General features: G+C 42.8%; 1 protein-coding gene across 3 annotated transcripts in view; it reads right to left on the bottom strand.

Annotated features, from left to right (window-relative positions):
- ITGA6 (integrin subunit alpha 6) overlaps positions 1-22,503 on the bottom strand; it is a 46,177-nt gene extending 23,674 nt beyond the window's left edge. Inside the window, exons 1-3 of one of the 3 annotated variants that reach the window (XM_069781411.1) lie at positions 22,253-22,503; positions 1,673-1,800; positions 1,172-1,251 (exon numbers count right to left, since the gene is read on the bottom strand). In XM_069781411.1, coding sequence (XP_069637512.1) covers positions 1,172-1,251; positions 1,673-1,800; positions 22,253-22,413 — 369 coding nt within the window. In that variant the 5' untranslated portion in view covers positions 22,414-22,503. The remainder of the gene's footprint in view (positions 1-1,171; positions 1,252-1,672; positions 1,801-22,252) is intronic. The other 2 variants (XM_069781409.1, XM_069781410.1) reach the window with 2 other exon arrangements.
- Between the last annotated feature and the right edge of the window lie 451 nt (positions 22,504-22,954).

Genomic DNA, 22,954 nt, shown 5'->3' with positions numbered 1-22,954 from the left:
CCACCAAACCATTGTAAAAAGAGGTGGAACAATCAAACCCCTTTGCCAGCAGTGTTTTATGCAGAACCAGATGTAGTAGGTGTGTGAAGAGCACAAGCAAGCCAGGTTTCTCAGCTGACATACCTTTTCTATGCTTCCTATCAAGGCTTAAATATTAAGCAAACACCCAGCTGCTCCACACTTAGAGCACTGCAGCACTGCCCTGCTGCACAGCAACCTTCAGGCTGCCAACACCGCATCTAATAAGTGCACTTCCCACTTATCACTTACAAAGAAAAGTTCCTTGTCAGAGAAGATGAGACAGCACTAGTTGATGATTAATTATTCAACGAGCAGGACTCTTTCCGTCTGCTCTTCCCCCCTTTGGGTTCTGAGGCAGACTGAAGCAAGTTATTACTGCCTCTATATCCATCAATAACTCCAGATTCACACCCTGAAGTCACCTGCCTCCAGTTTTGGAAGCAGTGGCATTAACCTGCAAGAGTATAATTAGATGGGGAAGCTTCACTGCACACCCATTTTATAATGTAGCTGGTATCCTGCAGCACCACCAGAGGTTTATTTAACTGAGAAAGAGCTAAAAAAAGTAACATTCTCTGGTAATTCCTGAAAGCTTTTTCTCTGTGTATTGTATAAAGAATATCTCTGTATTGTATAAAATGAAGAATAACTCTATATTGATAAAATAAAGGATAGCTAGTAGTCTTACTGCAGTGCAATGGCCACATTAATTCATAGGAGCAACTCAGCCAAAGTCCCAGATTAAAGTTAAAGCGAGGCTGATCCATCTTGGAAAACAGGCTGATGATAGGCTGCTACTTTTACAACCTTATCACACTATTTTTCCCTATGTCTGTAGCCAATGGTATTTAAAAGAAACAATGTGTGTATCAAAAAAAAAAAAAGTAGACACCCTGAAAATGAACCATCCAGCCTACATTGTTACAAACGTTATAAAGAAAGGCTAACTCACAGTTAGAAAAATAATTCAAAGCTTTTACAATCTCAAGTATCTTACTTCGCTAGGAAGACATTTAAGTCCATCCTTACAAGAAATCACAGGAGTAAACATAGGAAAGTTACCTTTCAGAAAGCTGCACAGAAATGCAGACAATTCAGAATATTTACCATAGGCCCAAAACGTTTTTGTAAGTTAGTCCTTTAGACTTACCACCACGTTTCCTCCTGGCCCCTGACTTTGGACAGTTACACCCATCCATTGGTCTTCTTTACTCTCCATCTTCGGGTCCGCTGCAGAGTTATCATAATACAGCTTCAAATATTAACAGTTAACTACTTTTTCTCTTTTTTTTTTTTTTTTTTTTTTTTTTTAAAGTCCCTGTCAGGGCAGGCACTCCATACAGTACATGAGACAGTCTGCAGGTGGCAGTGTCTGTACATTTTATCACTGACAACATCCATTTTATTAAATACTTCCAGTATATTACTTCATGTCACATCAGTTTACGAAAAAATAAGAATATCCAAATCTACCAAGATTTAAGCATCTTATGCTATCTTTGCAATTAAGCTACAACTTATTCTGATGCAAAATAAGTTACATATAAATCCATAGGAGCAACCATCTGATACACTGCCTCTGGAAAGGACCACATCAAATAAGAAATCAGACAACTGTTTCAATCCAAAATAAAACCGCTGAAGAACTTACTCTCCTCATCAAATACAACACGTGTGCAGTGTGTATTTGGAGATGCGATGTCACAGCTGTACAATCCACCTGTTCTGTTGGCTTGTTGGGATGGAAAGGCCTTTTCCCGAGGAGCTCCAACCAGCAATCTGCAGGGAAAGAGAAATAATTTCAAGGGATCTGTAGAGTGAATATTAGAAAAGAGGAAGGCAACTGAATCAGGAAGTGTTTTCACCATTCTGCTAGAGGTTTGACATGCAAACATTTGAAGATGGATGAAAAGCTACATCACAGCACTGTTCCTTAAAAAAAAAGGGGGGGGCATGGGAGTCGTGCGCTGTAAAGCAGTAATAGTCCTGCAATTATTGGACCTGTAAACCAGTAAGCGTATTGTTATTACTGCTATTATTGTTGCAAATTTCACTGAGAGTGGTTGATAAAAATAAAAAAAAGTAGGTGTCTAGCAGTTCTGCAAAAAACACCCTTCTATCAGGGAGTCAAGTGGAGCATTTTTTGCCTTCTTTTTGTTGGCAATTTTTTAATTGTTGGTAAGGGTGGGTAAAGTATTGTTACCAAAATGACCACAAATGCCCAAAACAGTGAATAAAAGTGCTTTCAGGCTGTCTTGTAGTTTTACTCTAGTCCTGTGCCACTGTTCAGCTGAATTTACAGGCACCTTAGTATCTCTTACCCACAAAGCAAACCAAGATCCCTCCTGGCCCAAGCAAGTGTTCACTGAATTATTCCAGGCACTGTGCAATGCACTCCTCCTCTCCACTCCTTTGGCTCAATACTCCATTTTGAAGCTGAAAATGTTCCTCTCCAACGAATCTCTCATCAAGACCAGGCCATTGCCACAAAGCCCTTATTTCTCCTGTAAAAAGGCCACTCTAACAAGCCTTCCTTAGACACTGTTCTAGTAACCAAATGTGAAGGTTCTTATTTTAAAAACTGAATAAAGCAATTTTTTTTCCTGTATCAACTGTCCCCCATGAGTATTATCATAAAATCACCAGTAGACCTATTTACTTGCAAAATAAGGGGTTTCAGCCAAAAAAAATTCTTATACTGTCTATGTTGCTTTGAAGTGTCACACACACACAAAGCACAGCTGCCTCTTAAGCAGCTAACTGAAACTAGGAACCACCAGTATGCAATATTTGTGGAAGAAACAAGAAACGTCAAGCTCAGCTGAAAAACGAGGATGAGAGAACAGCATGTGGACAGGGGCAACGCAGCAGGTACAATGGATGGATGGATGCTGAACCAGACTCCATGTGTTTCCTGACCCTGGTACAACACATCTGAAAGAGATCCCTGACATTACAGTGTCAAGGAGGGCAAAACTGGAACTACTGTTGGACCCACGAGTCTCAAAGAGGAACTCAGACCCTCGTTAAGGCTTCAGCTATAGAGTTTTGCTTGAGAGAAAAGCTTTTCTGCATGCCTTATAGCCACAGTGGGACAAAGCACACTGCTGTCCCTCAGAATGCTTTTCTTACTAAAAACAAGACTCATTTTTATTCATATCAAACAGTTAAGACTGGATCAGTTAAGGTCAATACATAATTTTTGTTACTAAGAAAACATTTATTCAGTGTCACTAAAGTAATGAGACACAAAATGAAATTGATGTATTATGAGAAAACATATTTTTTTAAACCAGAAAATTACATCTGTGAAACAGCCATGTTTTCACCACTTTTCCAGAAATAAATTCTCCCACAACCCATAATTTGCCCTCATGAAGGTAACCCCCTGAATGGTGAAACCTTCAGGTAGAATACTTGCTTTTGACTGATAAGCATGTAAAATCAGGACACACAGTGCGGGTGGGGTTTGGTTTAAAGCGTTTCCTTCTTTTCCCCCTACATATGCGTAGCATCTTTTTCAAAGACTTTTTCAGAAACGTAGCAGTCATCACAAGAGTTTGTAATCTTTAGAAACAACCATGCTTTTAGAAAGGCCATTAATAACTTCATTTTCTAATTTTGGCAACAGTGCATTTAACTGCAATCTCTTAAGAGTAGTTCTTTTGCAAAGCATCTGTTTCTGAGCTATTCCTAAGGTGGGAGTAGATACATTTTCTCCTCAGTTCTGTTATTCCCCAGGGAAAGACAGATGAGACTTTCTTTTTTAACATTAACAACCATAAATATAGGAAAGTAGAGGCGCTGATTTCCCAACTTACAGAAATTTTTATTATTTCTACTTTTTCAGTCAAAGCTTGGGGAGTAAAAATGATGAACTTCACTTACAGAAATTTGATCAGAAACCTTTTGTTTCAACATTGTGAACACAACTAAGAGTTTCTGGAATCGAAATACTTAATTTGGTTTAATTTGCCCACCTGCATACTACTGACAGCAGCTGTGCTAGATCAAGAAAATTACAACCCTGTTCTTTTCTATGGGATAGCTAGACTATATCCTCTCCCTAGCTAAATGACACCTTTTACAACATCTTGATGACAATTCAGCCAGAGGGAAGACCTACTGAGGCATCAGGGAATAACCCATATAGCCAACAGAAGACAAAGTGGAAAGATGTGCCACCTGTCATAAGATGCCCCAAACATTCAATGGCATCTCAAACAAACACCTGTTGAGATCAACAGATGAAAAATGCTATTGTTCAGCCTTCTTAAAAAAAAAAAAAAAAAAAAGGTGTCAATCCAACATGATCTCAAAGGAAACGGGCAACCTTCAATTCTTCTCAGCACCCATACCCCCATCCAAGTCTTGCATAAGTTATTTTCCCCTAATTTTGCATAAATTATTTTCCACTGTAAACAAAGTATTTCAAAACAGACTTATTTAAAACCCCCCAAACTTCAAAGAACTTTTGTCACGAATCCTGTCACTAGTCTTCAAGGCTCATCAAACACAAAAATCTTGAATCCTGTTAGGTAGATCACTGCAAGTCCTTAATCACACACAGTTCAAAAGTAGCACAGACTATGAGCAGGCACTTCCAAGGGATTAGATCAGTTCACATAGATACTGTGGTAAATCCTGAAATGTATTTTCAAGTAGCAGCCAAAGACCTATTAAAAAGTGGCATAACTCCTTTGTACTTCTTCACTACTTATCTACCCCAAAGACCACAACAGAGAAGACTAAACCTACGCTTCCAAGTTCTGCAAGACAGGTTACTAAAGATGATGAGGATTATAAACATTATGAGGATTATCAACATTATTAGGAACATTAAGTGAGAAAGTCGTATGCATCTAACCTTTGGCTGCATAAATCAAGCAAAACATAAGAATCCCTTGTCAAGCACATTGTGACTTGTGATCAACAGAGCTGCTGTTCACCCTGCCTACTGTTCAAGAGGTATGTTTGAAAAAATCAGTATTCTATCACAGAAACCAAATTACTTCATTTAAAAATAAAAGTGTGAACAAAACTAAGGAAGCACGACATAGACCATGCACCAGTGTGAATTTCAGCATGACTGCAGCAGTCCAAATGAATCAGCTTGTACTCTGAGCTGTGATACGTGCTCAACAGAGTCCTTCCAGACTGAGGAACACATTCCAGTCATTACTGTATGGCTACTTCCTGAGCTGTGTTTTAATAGAAGAATTTTCATCAAGTTTGAACTCATTATGCCAAAAATGTTTTTTCTGCAGCTATGCATGTTCCATCTTAGCTTTCTCAGTGGCCAGCAAAATCCCTTTCTGCAAAAGGAAAAGAGGTAAGGAGGGGTGAGGAGGTGCTCTCCTAGCTACCATTATATCTTTACATTGGCAGATGAAACGCTGAGATTAAAACCAAAGAACTTCATCTGCAAACGAAGACTGACAAAAGTTCTTCATTTCTCTCCACCCATGATCACAGTATGATTCATTTTATTCATCGGGACTTCCCCCTGCAGGTGTACAAGGGCATTAGTCCCTACTTTTAATTCAGGTCTGAATGCCCCATGTCAGGCTCCAGAATCCATATTTAGATGCCAAAATAACGCCCCATTGTGAAGACGGTGTAGTCAGAGATGAAAACCCCAGAGACTCCAACACGCGGACATTTTACTGATTTTCTATCCCATGGCAGGTTTGCCTTATTACTATGCAGAGAACAGAAGCTCAGCCATACAGTATACTGAACATGAGCATATATGAACATCAGTTCCTGTTGGATCCTTAGCTTTTTATGGTTTATGATGACTTAGTATCTCATGCTTACCATATGAGCTAAAAGTCTGAAAAAAAAACCCACTACTATTCCTCACGTAAATTACAGAATCAGATGCTTTGTACTACTTGAATCCTGACCTTCCCCATTCATCTTGCTTAAGTATATACTATAAACTGATTAGGTTTTCCCTGAGCCAATCAGACCACACAGGTGTTAAATTAACTTCTATTCATAGTTCATTACGTTACATTTCTATAGATTAAAAGAAGTGCCTATCAAGTGACAATGTTGGAAAAAAAAAATTCAGAATTCTCTCATACCCTGGCACAAAACTACAATGCACTTTAGCTCCAGTTATACCCTGTAATTAAAACATGTGCCTCCCAATTGCAAACTAAAATTCTAATTTCAAACCAACTATATCAGTCCTGTTGTTCTATTGGTTAGAATTAGACTAATTATTGCCTTCTCTTAATTACTTCTTGGAGACATGTGATAATGACTAAAGTCCCACTGGCAATTATGAGCATCTGCTGGCTTCCAGGGACAGATTTGCTCCCTTGCAACCCTGGATTCAACGCCAAACTTGAGGTAATCCTATAGGATTAGAGCTCCAGGATTGCCATGTAATGCCAGTTTAACTAATTGACCTCGCTGAGGCGCAATTTTGGCTCAGGAGGATGGTGCCTGCATTGCACAGACACCAGCACCCCCAGCTGTACCTGCACGTGCGAGGTGCAGCCACAACATGCAACAGGGACAGGCAGGACCCCCCCCCCCCCACAAGAGGGACCAGCGCAGCACCACGTCCCTCACATAACCCTAGGGCACAGCTACACCCACCCCACCTCGCTGCAATATTACACTACACCTGCACCAAACAGCTGAGGCAAGAAAAACTCCATTTCATCAGTTATGCTGAGCACTACTCAAGCCTCAGAAAAGGCATCAAGCCATCTTACTGACTTGATCTAGATTTGGACCAGACCTTTGGATAATTGTATGTAGAAAACATGCTTTATAAACACCCACATTTCCAAGAAGCCGAAGGAGGTTGGAACTCACTGCCCACAATCAGGCAGGCACCAGGCCTCAGTTTGTCAACTGCTGTTGACCAGTGCTCAGCAAGAACAGATGAACATTAAGAAGAAAGGCTGTAACTTAATTTAATCAAAAGTAGCCCAAAAGAGTTATTAAAATTGAAAGCAAAATACACCAGAAAGAGCTTTCCATTTTAACAGATATTACGGAATATTAAGCAGTAGAGTGCAGATTGTAAAACCCTCCCTGCTTTTGTCCGTAATTCTTGAGAAGTTTAGTAGGTGGCTGCAGCTCCTTCTCGGCTAATGAAAACAACAGTGAGAATTGGGAGTAGTTTCTGCTCACAACTATCTGAACTCCCTCCAATACTGCTCATGAAACTACCCTGGTCGCTTTCAAAAGAAAAGCTGCAGTTAAGATGAGAAAACCGTATCAAAAGAAATCCAGAAGACCTCCAAGCTCCTGCAAGTATTCCCTCACTCTGCAGTGAAATTCTTTTCCTCACTTATAGCCTGGAACTGTCTAAGGACAGCATACGATTTTCACAACATACTTCAGAGAAGAAAAATTATCAGCAATTCATTAGAGTTCTGCTTTGGAATAAACACTTACTCAAAAGAAATCAAGTCAAAAGAGGGAGAGCATCTTCAACATTTTTTGAAAGCAAATCTTGTTCATCAGAGACTTCCATTGAGTAGATTACACTTTGATTTAAACAGCTCAGATACTCTGCTACCTCCCAAAGCTTTCTTCATTCCTTAAATTCTTTCCTTTTCCATGGTACTTTCTACCCCAAACAACACACCATGTCTTTGCCATCCTTTCTTTAAAAGTAACAGCAACACATCAATAGCGCCAGCTCGGAGCTTTAACAGACTGGAGTAGAAATCACTGAAAGTGTTTCCTGGGTAACAAACCATTAGCCATTTTCACATACAGGCGGAATAAAATAGTCAGTGGTGTAAGTAATTTCCAATTTTGCAACCTTCATTGAGCACAAATGTCCAATTTGAGGTTGCTGTTCTCAGATAACAATGCTGCCACGGCAGACTTTGCACTTCATTGTGTTTTCAGAAAGACTCCAAACACATAAGGGGGGCAAATATGGAAAGTGATGAAGCTAAATGCTATGAAACTTCTTCCATCCCGGACTAAACAGATAAGACTCCTGCATCCTTTTCCTCTCACGCTCCCAGGACTTGCTTGCAGAGTTTCACTGGATTGAACAAAATGAAAAAATTAACTATCACTAACTCATATTTAGATTAAATTTTACTACCAAATCACCAGTCACAGTCCCTAGTTGTCTATCAAATGTTTAAAACCTGCAGGCAGAGACCCCTGATCTCAATGTGGACATCTAGAGCTCTCCATTGGAGCTGTATTTTCCATCCCCTGCACTGGTTTGGTCTCAACAGTTTTTAAACTTGACGAAAGGGGAGGACGGGAACATCTTAACCCCCACAATATTTCAACATAACTAAAGTTGGTCAATGGGACAGAAGCTGTGTTTGAATATTGGTGGCACCACCTCTGCTTTGTGCCTGGATTTGGCTTCTCACAACAGAAACAAGTCACAGGACTGGAGCATCATGGACTAATTAGCAATACACTGAGGCTGCTAATAGGAACTGGAGCTGAACCATGGGACTGGGCTTCTCCAAAAAAATCCCCTCTCCCGGCAAAATACAGCCAGTAACTATGTCAGCAGTGAACTTGCTTGTGATGCTGTTTACAGAGATACCCATCATTGCCAGCCTGTTATTAACAGCTATTTTAAGTGACTGGTGATTCTCCTAATCTGCTACTCCACAGTTACATTTTCCAACTACCAGTGCAAAGCCATGGCCAAGTACACCATTAATCTCTGTTGCCTGGAGGCTTGGCACTTGAAGGATTGCAATTTTCATTTTATTCGTTCAGCCTTTTTTAGGAAGCGGATTATGACAGAGGCTGGGAAAAGAAGCCAAAAGCAGCAGAAGGACTAGGGCAAGCTACTACAAAGCAAAACTGGAACTACAAAGATACCTGTTGTTCCGGAAAGGCCACTTATTATTGACTTTCTGAAAGTCACATGGAAAAATAAACCCTTTCCCCTCACAGTCCACAGCCCAGCCTGTATGGATTTGAAATAGGTTTTACAGGTCTTATTTTCATTGGTAGAAAGCATTTTTCTTACAAGAAATGGTAGAGTCTGCTCCAAAGTCATGTTTCAAAACACAGTTTTCCATTTCAGACACCACTCTGGCTTTAACCAGGAGATACCTCACATTTTTCTTATTGTCAAATAGCAAGTGAAACCTGTCTAATACTTACAGTTTTCATTTCTCCCTTACAGGCTATACATGCCTTCAGATTTAAAAGGCAGAACAACACCCGTGCCAGGAACAGACTTGAGCACGAAGCGATACTGTAAAACATGTATTAGACAGTTTTATAATTAATCTCTGATAAACTTATGGAAGAAATAGTGCTAAAGGGATTTTTCACTCAGATTTTCTAACACAGCAGTGCCTGTTACTGCATGAAATCCTCTTATAACAACATGGGGTTTAACTCAAGAAGTGATAAGTGCGCCATTTCGAGAAACAAACTTGGGAGCCGAGGCCCTAGCACTGCCAGCCCAGCCCCTGCCCACAGCCACCTTGCCTGCACTAGGCTGGCCGAAACCGCGCGAGTCTCACCCCAGTCAGCCGGGCACAACCCAGCGACCCTCCACTGCGGGCAGCGACGGCGCGCCAAGGCACGGGTCCTGACAGCAGCCAGACAACAAGCGAGCAAGGGCGGCTGCAATAAAGCAGAGGTGACCCAGCAGTCCACAGCTACCTGCAAGCACAGCAAGCGTGAATTGTCCGCCCCTGCCGCCCCCACACCGCAGTCCCACTCCCACGCCAACAGCCCACACGCACCCGGGCCCTGGCCCACCGCCTCGCCCAGCGCTGCCCCAGTTCCCGTGGCAGAACAGGCTGTAAAGAAGCAGCTGCATCAGTGTTTTGTGGACATCTACAGGCTCAAGCAAGCAAGTGCATGACAGAAATCAGGAATTACTGTCTCCTGCACCTGGGCCGTTGGCCATGCATGCCATAGAAAACCTCTGAATTCAAATTTAAACTTCTGCACATTTGCAGGGCTTGTCTTTGTATCCCCCCACTACACATGCCATCTCCATTTGAAGTTCATGAAAAATGAAAGGAGTGTCACATCATCTACTAGGTACATGTTTTAGAAACAAATGTGGAAGTAATCAAAATATGGAAACAGCTGCTTAGGCTCCCCCCCCCCAAAAAAGCAATCTGAAAGCAAAGTGCTCCCAGTCAGTATCTGAAGGCAGCTTGTTAGAGAGGTTACAACTGTAACAGGCATATATTGTTCATCAACATGCCAAAAGCCATTTAAAAAAAACTGCAGGAGTTTTAATACAGTGCAAAACAAATATTTGGGTTGAAATGTCATTCCTCTACTTCCTTCACTGAATGAAGTACATCAGTTTCATTTATGACCATAATTAAACCATTAAAAGGCATAAAAGAAGTACAGTAAGAGGGCTGGGCATTTCACAGTAGAATCAATGGGCAATATAACATGCTACAGCAACTAATTCTAAAGCCCTGCAGTACTTGAAGAGCGACTGCTCCCCAGCTAACCCAAGCCATTGTTCCTCTACCCATACATCCAATTTATGAGACGACTCCTGCTCCTTCTTTTCCAGACTTACCACCTTCTCCCTCTGAATTGTAGGGGGAAAAATGAGACAGGTAGAAACCTCCTCTACTAGATACACATCCACAGAAATGGTAATATGCAACTTTGGCAGATTCATTTCTGAACGAAGGAATTTCATCGCATTCAGCCATAACGTACCAACCAGAGCCCCAGTGGGAAGCTCACCCACACCAGACCAACTGGCACTCTGAGCTAAGCTGTGCCCTCCCAGCTGCCAATAAAAGCCCATGGCACCACAGAGAGGTCAGAGGTACCCTGCAGGAGCAGGCTAAAGAACTCTGCATGTGTAGAAAAGGCATGTACCTTCCTGATATGTAATCCCGATAAATGTTTCGGAGAACGAGTACACAGCCACACAGCAAACACACACTTCGACAGCCAAAAAGTCACTTGCACGCTGAAGCACAGTTCAAATTATTCTTCCAGTCTTAAAACCATCACAGGTCTGGGTTAAACGCCCGTAACAGGATCCACAGTTTGAGTAAGGCTTTTCTTCAAGCCATGAACTTAATGACAAAAGCAGATGTGTCACTGGGTACGTGTACTGACACATAGTCCCCCCACTCCTTCAAATTAACTGAAAACACAGGCATTCAAATCACTTGGAAGAACATCACTCCAATGAAGTATTTTCATAGGAGAACCAAGTCATACAAATGCCCATGCAGTTGGGACAGTTAAGGAGCCTTTTTTTATGTCCCATGCACATACTGAAACACTGATCAAGTGGATCAACAGAAATAAATCTTATATTCACAAGAAACTTCTCCATATACGCCTTTGTGGAAGAAGAAGCAATTATATTTTACTGTGAGTACAAATGTACAAACTCTTAGAATTTCAACCAGCTTGCAAAACCTAAGAACAAGATTTTTCTGTTTGCAAAATAACTTGTATTTGAGACTATGCCAAGAAACCCACTGCATTCTCTTCCGCTATATACTGCTCCCCCTCCACATGCATACATGCTTAATTTTTACATGCCTCCCCCTCGCACATACTTTTTTCCCATCTTTTGCCACTCCCCACGTTCTCACTTGAGCAGAACCTGAAATTAATTATTTGTTTTCAAGTATTTTTAACACCTTATGTTCCTTTAGGCTGGAAGTTGTGCAAACAGTATCACAGCTATTACCAGGACTGGATCTAATAACAACAAAAGTATTCTTCCACTATATGCAGTAATATAGTTTGGCTGGGAAGAGAGAAGAAACCTACCTCTTCAGCAACATTCTGGGGCCACACTACATAATTATCAAACATTTCTCTAGCAGAAAAATAAGCTGAGTGGATGAAAAGTTTACAGGGACTTGCATAATTACACCGTATTTGTAGTAGCAGCTACAGGAGTTGGCTATATAAGAAAAAAACCATACCAAATTTATTTTAGCATCTTCAGCCAAGGAAATAATGTGATTTTCACTTAAGGTTTGTTTCACGCTAAACAAACATGGATAATTAAAGATGAGCTGTGATCTCTTTTCATACACACTCCTAGACATCACTAAGGTCTGAGCCAGCAGATTTAACCACTATGCAGCTTCAGCAGCACCAATGACAAAGTGCAAGGCTAACCAATCTTTATAATCCCCTTACAAGAGTAATGTGAAAAGAGCTATGAGAAAAGAAGGATGCAGAAAATTCAACTACACACGACGATAATGCGCTTGCTATCAGCAACAGCTGGCTGCCACTTTTGAGCACTTCCAGGATAAACATGAATTTCCCTCAGACCTTTGACCCGTGCATGTGCTGCTGAGCAAACAACCTCAGGCATTACAGGGGTGAGACCTTCCCAACATATTTGCAATCTTGTTTTGCTTTGTTCTTAAAAGATGTATTTTATAGACCTGCTTTTGAGGAGGGTAACAATGCCAGCTGAAACAGGCAGAAGCTAAGCACGTTTAGCTCCATTTGAAAAACTGTCTGCCATCTTCACTGAAAAGGAAACAACACTCAGCCTCTGTAAGAAAGTCTGCCATTCCTATGGACACTATCTATCAGCAAACTAAACAACAATGCTGATGATGCCTATTTGCTGTTCCTGGTTTCTTAAAAGATCTCCAAACTCCTTGAAAGTAGAAAACAAATGCAAAGAATACAGCCAAAAAGTAACCTAGAAGCTCGCTAGCTGACAGTGAAATCCAGTGCAGGATCCATACATGTTACCGTGGAGGGACTCAGGTACATTTTTATGCTGCAGGTGGCATCTAGACAGGGAGCATCCCATGAACCCCCTTGCTTTTGTTCTTTATCCTGCAGACCTTCTCCCTTCCAAACACAGCCGAAACATCCTCACACACATTAGTACAACTGCTTAAAGGAAATCAATATTAGGAAATGACATATTTTTAGATGCAGTTCTGTAAGAGGAAACAAGAAAAAACAGCCAACACTCCAACAGAGCCAAACAGTCAGTCCATACTAGCAAATGCTCTGAAAATCACAATGCAAGAACCAGTACTTTTTGCCTGCTGCTATCATTTTGATACAAAAATCTAATCTCGGGCACTCCACAGCAGAATACATCCGGCCTGCTCTTTAAACTAAACCAACGTAACTGCAATTCTCTTTTCCAAAGCAACAGTTATGGAATTCTCAAAATAGTTTTAGAAAATGTGATAGTCGTGACACCTTAAACCCAAGGGAAGTGCTTTTTACCAAGAATACAATACATTTTATGCTAAAGTTGCAAAAGGAGCTTTATTAATGTATGGTGGGGTTAATTTATTTTTAATATACTGAATAATTCCCTTAAAAAGCAAAGTGAGACTTTTTGCCATATTCACATTTGCTTTTCTAGGCTATATTCTTCTGCCATTACTTACAAAGCAACAACTTGCTTATATATATCTCAATCAACAATATCCAATGCTAATAAATTAATTATCCAATGTTTTCCAGACCATTCTGTATACTTCCTTCTTCAAATATTTCTGTGCCTGTTACTGTACTTACCCTTGCCAAATACCACTATGAGGTGTTAATTTTCCAGCTAATGTTTCACAGTACAGACCACCATCTGCTCATTCAATAATATGGATTTTTGCTTACTTGTTTACCTAATCTCAGTCTTGTCCTTTCTACAGGATATTCCCCAAAATGTCACATTTTTACAGTTATGGCTAGAATGACTCATTCAGCCCCAAGCTGGTTCTGAAACATTTAAACAACAACTTATTTTAAACAGCAGTTCTGAAATTAATGAGGGATCTCCTATGAAAACTTACCAGGTTGCATTCCTTACAAAACTGACAGTTACCCTGGCACACACAGAAAGGGTTTTCAGTAGAGTTTAACAGAGGAGAAAAGAATGGCCCATACTGACTGGTGAACAATTTACTGCTGCAACGTGCCAGGCAACTCAATATACTAATTTGGGAAACGTTCTGGTTCATTTTGTGGAGAATCCAGACAGCAACAAATTAGATCAGTAAACCATTCTTCTCTGCTTGTTATCCTTTAAGAAAAAACATTTATGAGAAGCCAACCTACCTGTCCTGCTTTCTTCATTATTTACAAATTAACATAAGCAGCATTAGTAACATATAATACACAGAAAATTGCACTCATCTTAGCAAGCACCGTAACAGTGATTTTGTGCTCCTCTTCATTCCTATTTTACAGTTAAAGAAATAATATGACTATAAATTATGTTGAGATTTTTGGATGAAAGAGCCTACAAAACTGCAGAATATTTATTAAAAGGCAGTTCTCAGAAACTTAAATAAAAATTGTTTAAATAAAAACACTTAATTTGACAGTTATACTACAAAGATCTACATTTGTCTTGTACAGTTACAGATTGGATCTGTCAAATAGTCCCGGTGCAGACTGATGGGGTTAGCCAGTACTTCTGAAGAAGATACAACACAGACTATTTGTTATTTCCTGCCACAGTACGAGACATTTTTCTACTAGATCATAACAAAAAAAGGGATTAATTAGTACTCTCTACACAGGTGAATGGTATTTTTAACAGTAGAAAATGCAGTACATGAAACTCCACATCTGGATGAAGACAGATCCATACCTGATGGTAGGGCTGCCTGATGGTTTATTCTTTAAGTATATGCCAGCCATTCTTTAAGTATATTTCACCATCAGGGTAGCCAGCACAAAATTGATACAGAAATTGTAGCGTATCTTCTGATAATAATTCTGACACAGCTGCACCTCTATGCCCAATACTACCAGTACATCTCATCTCTCTGTGCACATCTGTTTGAAAGCTCTTTGCTGCTCTCAAGACCTCAGAGAATTTGGAAAATGAAAACAGAAACCAAAGGGAAACTATGTCCTCAAATACAAATGCTAAATGTTAAGATTCCAGCTCATAGATAATGTGACGATCCGGTGCTCCCTTTAATGTCCCTGTCGCAGAAGAACTCCTGGCACATCTGTTCCAAATCCTGCTGCTTTGGAACAGAGCAGCACACAGAAAGCAGGCCTTGTGTTGTGCATGCCACGTACTTCAGATACTTGAATGGTTCACCCTACGCCCTGGCAACTTGGTCAATATTCTCTCTGTCTCCCTCGCTTTCCACCCTTCTGTAGCTGATGGGGTCACATTTTAAGTCTAAACAGCACCATAAATTTTCTTGTGCCAGTCAGTCTGTAATGAAGCAAGGAGCTTCAAGTAGCTGTCTGCCAGCTGAAGCTTTCAGGATGCCAGCACCACAGCGAGCCCTGATTCTTTGCTCAGCTCCAGCCTGCAGAGCACGCAGACAGCACGCACACCCCAGTCAGCACCCCAGCACCCCACCTCTCATTGCATGAAGGGAACTGCAGAAAAAAATGCTCCTCCAGCTCACGCCCACCTCAGGTTTTAGATGATAAGTGTTTATGCTCTTCAAACACATTTTAGCTCACCCAACTTACAACTACATTTCTCAAACTGAAGTATACATCAGACTAAGAAGGTACAGGATGACTTTTTCCCCCCCTAATATTTAGAGCAAACACTGTTAAGGACTACAGCCCCTTTTCACAACAGAATACTTCATGGACAGTTTCATTGAAGGCTTTATGTCAGACATGCACACAGACACATCTATTTGCCCATCTGCGTGTGTCTACATCAGCTTAGTTTGAAAAGCAGGAGAATAACTGCTGGTCTTTCCAACTGTGAGCCCTCCCCCCAACACTTTTCTGCCCAGCCTTCGGGCATCATTAAGCAGAGTTGTCAGGACCCACAGCCCCTGCTCAAGAACACAACTTGTCAAGGAGAATACTTTTCCTTTGTCCTTAACTCATATTTTGTGCAGTTCATTAGTTTTCATTCACTTCAGTAAAGAGAAAAGCCTTTTCCTCCTTCCTGAGATCAAGGTCTGTCCTTGCCTGCCTTGTGTGTTATTTTGTTCCAGTTACACTATTTTAACCTTGCTAGTTTTAGAGGACACAAGATTAAGTTTTTGATCTGTTTCTGAGACATGTCCAATACTTTGGCCGCAACAGAGCTTGCTGGGCTAGCATATACTGTGTTCATCAAGGTCGATTTATATCCTAATACTATTTAATAAGAACTACCTGGTATAAATTCCATCCTTCTAGAAAGGGATGAGTACAACAGACTTGGACCAGAGGAACTTAAAGCAATTTTGGTTAATTGAGCCATCACTTCTATTTTAATGCTCTTGGAACAGCTTGGCAGGTCTGTGTTTTACGCAGAGTAACAGCTTACAGAACACCCTTCTCTTTCCAAACACATAGCCTGAAGAGAGAGGAATTTGTGCCACCACAAATTTCCATTCACATCTATTGAGACGTTTAAAAATAAGAAAGCATAAGCCAAAATGCTTCTAAACCTGTCATCACCTCTACCCTGTAAATGTTATGGTCTAGCAACCCCACCAAAGACATGGTACTTCTCTCATTAGAAACTGACTCACAGATCAGGCTCAGCATAGGTTAAAAAAAAAAAAAAGCTACAAAACCAAGGAGCTGTATCAGGTACAAGCATCTTCCAGTAAGAGCATAACAATTTTATGAGCTGTAATTGAAGCTGATAGCCTAGGCTGTTTCTCAAAGCTGGAGTCTGCACATAAGGCCATTCATCAGCACTGCTGACAAAAGGCATATGCTACAGTCCTTACTCACAGAAGGCTCCCACTAGCACAGCAATGAATTTTGTTAATTCTTAATAACACCAGTATAAGAAAAATGACGCATCTACCACAGGGTTACTTAAGATTCTTACACACTTACAGGTGACCGTAGAAAAAAACACTATCTGAAAAGTATCTGACCTCTTGAAAAGCAAGTTTCTCAAGGGGGATGGAGGACTGGGATAAGAGGTTCGCCACTTACCATGTGGGAAGGCTAGCTTTACGCTATGAACATCTGTCACACCAGTTAACACTGCAGTGAACCCGTGAACTCACACCGCTAACAGCAAAGGACTGTACGGCAGCACATCTTTCCTGACACAGCCTTTTTAGAGCCACCTGGACTAAACTGCCCTAGTAGAAGCACATTTTTGCTGTATGACCTGTGACTTCACCAGTGCCTTGCAGGGACTGCTCTTTTTCTACACTGACGGATGTGGTTACACTATTGCAACTTCCTAGTGTGTATCAGTTCAATGCTCCCTTGCATCCTTCCAGCCTTAGTAGAGTTCTGCAGGATTAAGAGCACAATTCTTTCCTGTTCCTTTGAGGAAAACAACAACAACAACAAAAAGACAAAAATAAAGATGTTAACCTCTTGTTTTCCACCTGCAAGAATGGGAGTCAGATAGTGACAATTATATGACAGTTTCCAAACTTTTGTACACCTGACCTGTAAACGTGTCAGCTGTGTCTCTGCCACAGATATCCCACAGCACAACTCAAACTTGGCACCAGGAAAAAGCTTGCCTTCTGCAGTTTGACTCCACCTACTCCACCTATAGCAATTCCACATTCTTCCCCTTTATGCAATGTAAATTTATCTTCTCACTTCTTTCACCCATGATATTAGTATGATGGATCTTCTTTTTAAAAATCTTTCCCCTACCGCTACAGGGAAACTCTTAAACTACTCCTCCCTCCTCCTACCCAATTTCATTTGATCCTGACCTTTGCCACAGGACACCTATCTCAAACATAGACAAACTCCTCTACTATCACAAATTAAGGAAGTAATCAAGCATGCTAAGCAGGTTATCCAAGAATAGCTTGCATAGACAAAACCAGAGAGACACTCAAGAGAAAAAAAATACTAAATGCAATGAGACAGTAAGGACACAGTCGTCTTTTTTTTTTAAAAAAAAAGGAAAATTAATAATAAATCTTTTTTTTAAATTGACAGAAGCACTGAAGAACAGCACTATTAAAGCATTTAAATCCTGAAGATGTAAATATGCACTGTTATTAATTCAGTCCACCTGAAGCTTGAATTACACACCACCACCTCTGAAAGCAGAAATTGTCATTTTCCACTGCAGACTGGCATAATCCAGTTCTTTTGTTGCTGGAGCAAAGTGTCTATGAGCACAAGCCCTCAATCAACACAGAAGTACTGGCTAAATGCCACTGAGGATGCACTGCAGCAGTAAAGCAATGTCAGCAGCCCTGCTGACCCAAGGCAACTTTGTTATGTATCGATATAACAGCTCACAGTAGAGACATGCAGTATCAGCAAAACCTATCACAAGTAAAAATTTCAGTAAGATACTGCAATTTTTAGGACTTTATGGCTGCTAATGGTCAGTGCAGCCTTGACACAAAGTGCCTATCCACGCTTTCAACCACACAGCTTTTCAGCTGATGAGATCACCTCTAATGTTGCTTACTACGATCTCATCCTTTTCTGCCTTAAACAGTAAGAAGCCTACATGAATTCAGCTCCATACTTCTACTGAAAATAATATCAGAACTACTTTCAAGTAAAGTTATACGCAAATTTAGATATTCTTGGGGCTTGTGTTCTAATTCAAGATATTTGCTTAAATCATGGTGAATTACAAACAAAAAGGACTGGAAAGACCTGCTGGACGTCTCGCGTGGAGTATATACACATACATACCATTTATATATATTCTATATATATAAAACTACACATATGTGATTACACTCACTATATATATAGTGAGTAACTAGTAATAATATATTTATTATAATAGTAACTATTTATAATATATAGTAGCTAATATATATACATAGCAAGTGTAGTCCCCATTTATAGATGCTAGATACACTCGCATTCTCCATCACGGGACTACTTAAACTTTAACCACGTTACTCCTATAGCTTCGCTGTCCCCGAGTCTCAGGCCTCTCCGAGTTACAAACCTTTTTCCAGTTTGCAGACAAAACGCACTGCTGTTGTGCCACCACCCCCTCGCAGAACTAGAACTCCCTCATTTTCATCATATTGACAGATTAAAAACACAACAATCTTATATGGGGCAACAAGCTCAGCTCTCTTTGGAGCTCCATTAGCCTTTTCTGCTACCTGATTCACTGTGCTTGACAGTGAACCAGAACTGTACACAAAAATCCAGGCAGGCTGCCCTTGGTACCTCCAACGTTAATGCTCCCCTGATGCACATTAAGATTGCATTCGGCTGTCTTTCACACCCACGTGTCATTAGCAGTCCACTTTCAGTCACTGTGAATTAATAAAGTTTTTCTTCTCTCCAACTGACAAACTTTCCACCTTTTCTCACCTGAAAATATTCATGAAGAAAAACGAAATCCTGTTACTAGTCCATAGCCTTATACTCGGTTAGAGTCAAAGCAGTTGAACAGTCATTTACCCGTACTGTTGGGAGTTAAGTAATTCCTCATTGGCAAACATGGCATTAGTAGCTAACACTAATAAATGAAAAGATTGCACTTCGAAGCTTATATGCAATCCACAGTACCCTGTGACCAAGAAAAAAGGTGATCAAAAAGCAAGTACCATTTTTAATCAAAGGCTATTTCAGCTGTACTTTTATTTGTCACGCTTCCTAGACATTCTCCACCCCCATCTTTGCAGAGGATTCTCATAATGCTTAATACTGAATTATCTGGTGTGAGGAAGAGGGAACCGTTTCACTTAAGGACCGCTTAAGTGAGGCAAGAGAAAAATTACACACCATTTAGTTTGTTTTACCAAGCTTTGCTCCAAGCCACAGACTAAACCAGCCCTTGAATAGAATTCATGTATTTCACCTTCTCTCATTTGCTTGTTTTTCCAAGGATTGACTGACTGATCTTGCACATCTGTTACAACTGGTTTCTAATTTTGTAAAATTGGAGGGGCAGGGGGTGCTCGGGTCAGCAATTTTTTTTGAATGGAAGTCCCTGCCAGATGAGAACCCAAGCGTCACTTTCAATTAAGTTTCAACGATGAAATGGAGTTTGTGTATTTTTGGCAACTACTTAACACTGTTCGCACTCAAACTGTAACTGAGCTTTGAAGTTAGCATCCATGTGAGAAGAAGGGGTAAAATAAGTACTTCTACCTGACTAAGAAATAGCTGCACATAAAACCACTTTTGCAGTAGAGGCAAGACACAGGCCAAAATGCAGTTGGGAACGCAGAGGTATTGCACCCCTGAGAACAAGCTACTAAAATTCCTGCTGTTACAGATAACAGGCAGCATACAAGCATTAGACATACTTGTTTCTCAGTAGGAGACCTCAGTATGAACCTCCATTCCCATAATTTTCCACCACCACCCAGTATCTGGACAGCAGACACTGTTTGCTCCACCTGTAAAGTCAAGCTATTTAGAAACTGCACATGGTTTCCGTGGAACAGGCCACACAAATTATTCAGTATTAGTTCAAGGTTGGTCATTTTTATCTGCTATAAATATGCACCCTAACATAGGAGGCTTCACTCCAAGTTTCCCCACCAAAACTCCCACCTATTTCATGAGACAGAACTTACACAAAGCGAGCTAAACACACCTCTGTCCCTATAAAAGACAGCTACAGTTCAGCATGTTTAACATCTTATTCTCTTACAGCCACATATTACTACTCCTACAGACTGAAAAACGATGCTCAAAGTGACTGTAACATGCCTGTATGATGTAAAAGGTTTCATTCCAAGAGTACTACCCAGCAGCTACCCAGGGTAGCACTCAAATTCTTTATGCTAGAACTATGAATAGATTTTAAAAATGGCCAAGACATTTCATACTCAGAAGTGCACATCACCATAAAACACAGTTTCTCTAGTCTGGTTTTGTCTCTGTTAGAGACCCTTGATCCTGATGAAAGCCTGGATTCAGAAAACCATGTCAAGGCAGATAGCATCTGGCTCAGCTCTGTCCCCAGATTTGGATTGCCTGAGGAAGCACTGACTATACATACAATACAGAACTTTCATGCTAGTAATCTCTGAAGCATTTCAGCCAAACACTACAGACTAGCTCAATACTGTGACCGCTCTGTGTTTCTACTGACTTCTCAGTAATTGGCTTTCTATCTCTGCATATTCTGACACACTCATTCTACCAGTACTGACAACAGAAGGGGAAACTAACAAGCTTCAGGCGCTGCTTTCTTAGTAGAACTAAAATGAGACCAACGCAAGAGTAATCCCGTCCAGAATTAAGATAAAGGCCTCTGAAAAGGCACGCAAAGATTTGTATTTCATTCTTCAGGATACCACAGTTCATCTTGTCTACTAGATGGAAGATGGAAAGCGGGTATTTGTGATTTATAGTCCTTTACACACTGTAATTTTTATGAAATCATAGAGACCACAAGCGTGAGAAAAACAGGCCCCTGGGACTTTTAAGTTTACCAGCTAACTTTACGAAGGATATGATTTCTTTCCAGCTTTCTTATCCCATTAACTCTATATAGATTACGGGCTTGTCGTCCCTCGAATTAAAACTAAATATTTAGGAAAGGAACATTTATTTGATAACAATACCTTATACCAGACACACTCCATCCAGTACTGCTGGATAGGGCGGGGCCAGGCACTGCTCAGATGCGGTCACGAAGAGGCAAGGATCCTGAAGATGTGCGGAGGAGCCTTACTTGGCTTTCTGAATCTCCCAAAAGTTCCTAGCTTTCGCCCATATGCCGCCGACATGGATTTATTTTTCCCGACTTCCTTGCACCACCTCCCACCCGCACTCCCGGGCGGGTTCCGTCTTGAACAGCAGCCCCTGCATTGCCCGAGGCCGGGTACGCACAGGGAGAACAACCCCGAGAGCCCGGACAGGCACGGGTAGCCCCGGGAGCCCGCCGCGGGCTCCAGCCTCCCGGCGCCGCGCTCCGCCCGGGCCCCGCGGGCACAGCCGCCGCCGCCGCGGGACGCCGCCGGCCGGGCCCGCGCAGGAGACCGCTGTCGCGGCTGAGGCGGGAAGGTTTCCCGGCGGGGGCTGTTGCTCGCTTCCCCCTTTCTCGCCCCGGCTCCCCGCAGGGCACGGGGGAGGGCGGGGCGGCACCTCGCTGCCCGGCACGTCCCCGCCGCTCCGCCCGGGCGCACGCCGCCTCCGGGCGGCCTGCGGCGCCGCAGGACCCCACGGGCCGCGGCAGGTGCCGCCCCGTCCCTCCGGGCCCCCCTCCTCCCTCGGCTCGCTCTCCGCGGGGCGCCCCGCCGCCCGGCCCCGCTCCCCGCCGCCAGCGGGCGGCCGGCCACCAGGTGGGGGGCTGGCGGCCCCGGCCCGGCGCCAGGGGAGGTTTCCCGGCAGTGGAAGGGAGGAGGGTCCCCCGCGGGGCGGCCCGGGACGGGGCCAGGCGGAGCGCGGGAACACTTACAGCCGTTTCTCCTGCGGCTGCAGCTGCCGGTGCATGGCGAGGGAGAAGCCGAAGAGGCTGCCCGGCTCCCCGCGCCGGCTGATCACGTCGTCCGTGTCCAGGTTGAAGGCGCCGGCCAGCCCCAGCAGGAGGGGCAGGTAGGAGAGGCGCGCGGCCGCCATCTGCTCTCGCCGGCCACGGGAACCTGCTGCCCAGCGCCGCCGCCGCCGCCGCTGCTCCCCGCGCTGAGGGCGCCCGTTGTGCCCCGCCGGCTCCGCGCGCCGCGACGGAGCCCGCCCCGCCCCGCCCTCCCCGCCCTCCACCGCCGCGGGCTGCCCGGCCCCCGAGCGGCGGCTCCCCGCCGAGGAGCCCCGCGCCCCCGCCGCCGCAGCCGGGCACAAAATGTCCCCGGGGCCGGGCACCCGAGGGGGCCGCCCCGCCCGCGGGTGCCCGGCCGCCTCCCGAGGCCCGCGGGGACACACCGCCCCCCGCGCCCCCAGCCGCGCGGGTCTTTGCTCTTCACAACCGAAAATAAAGCCGTGCCGGGGGCGCCGTGAGAGCCGGCGGGTCTGGGTGATGCTCGGCGGCACGTCCGAGTACTGAACACGCGCGTAACACCTTGCTGAAATGCTGCAAGGTCGGTACAGAGCTAAGGACGGCGTGACCCCAGTACACAGGTGCTTCTTGTGTTCAGGCTTCGCTCCCCAAACACCATGCCGGGGC

This window comes from Haliaeetus albicilla, chromosome 4, assembly GCF_947461875.1.
Source record: "Haliaeetus albicilla chromosome 4, bHalAlb1.1, whole genome shotgun sequence".
Lineage (NCBI taxonomy): Eukaryota > Metazoa > Chordata > Aves > Accipitriformes > Accipitridae > Haliaeetus > Haliaeetus albicilla.
This window is presented reverse-complemented; position numbering and strand designations above follow the sequence as displayed.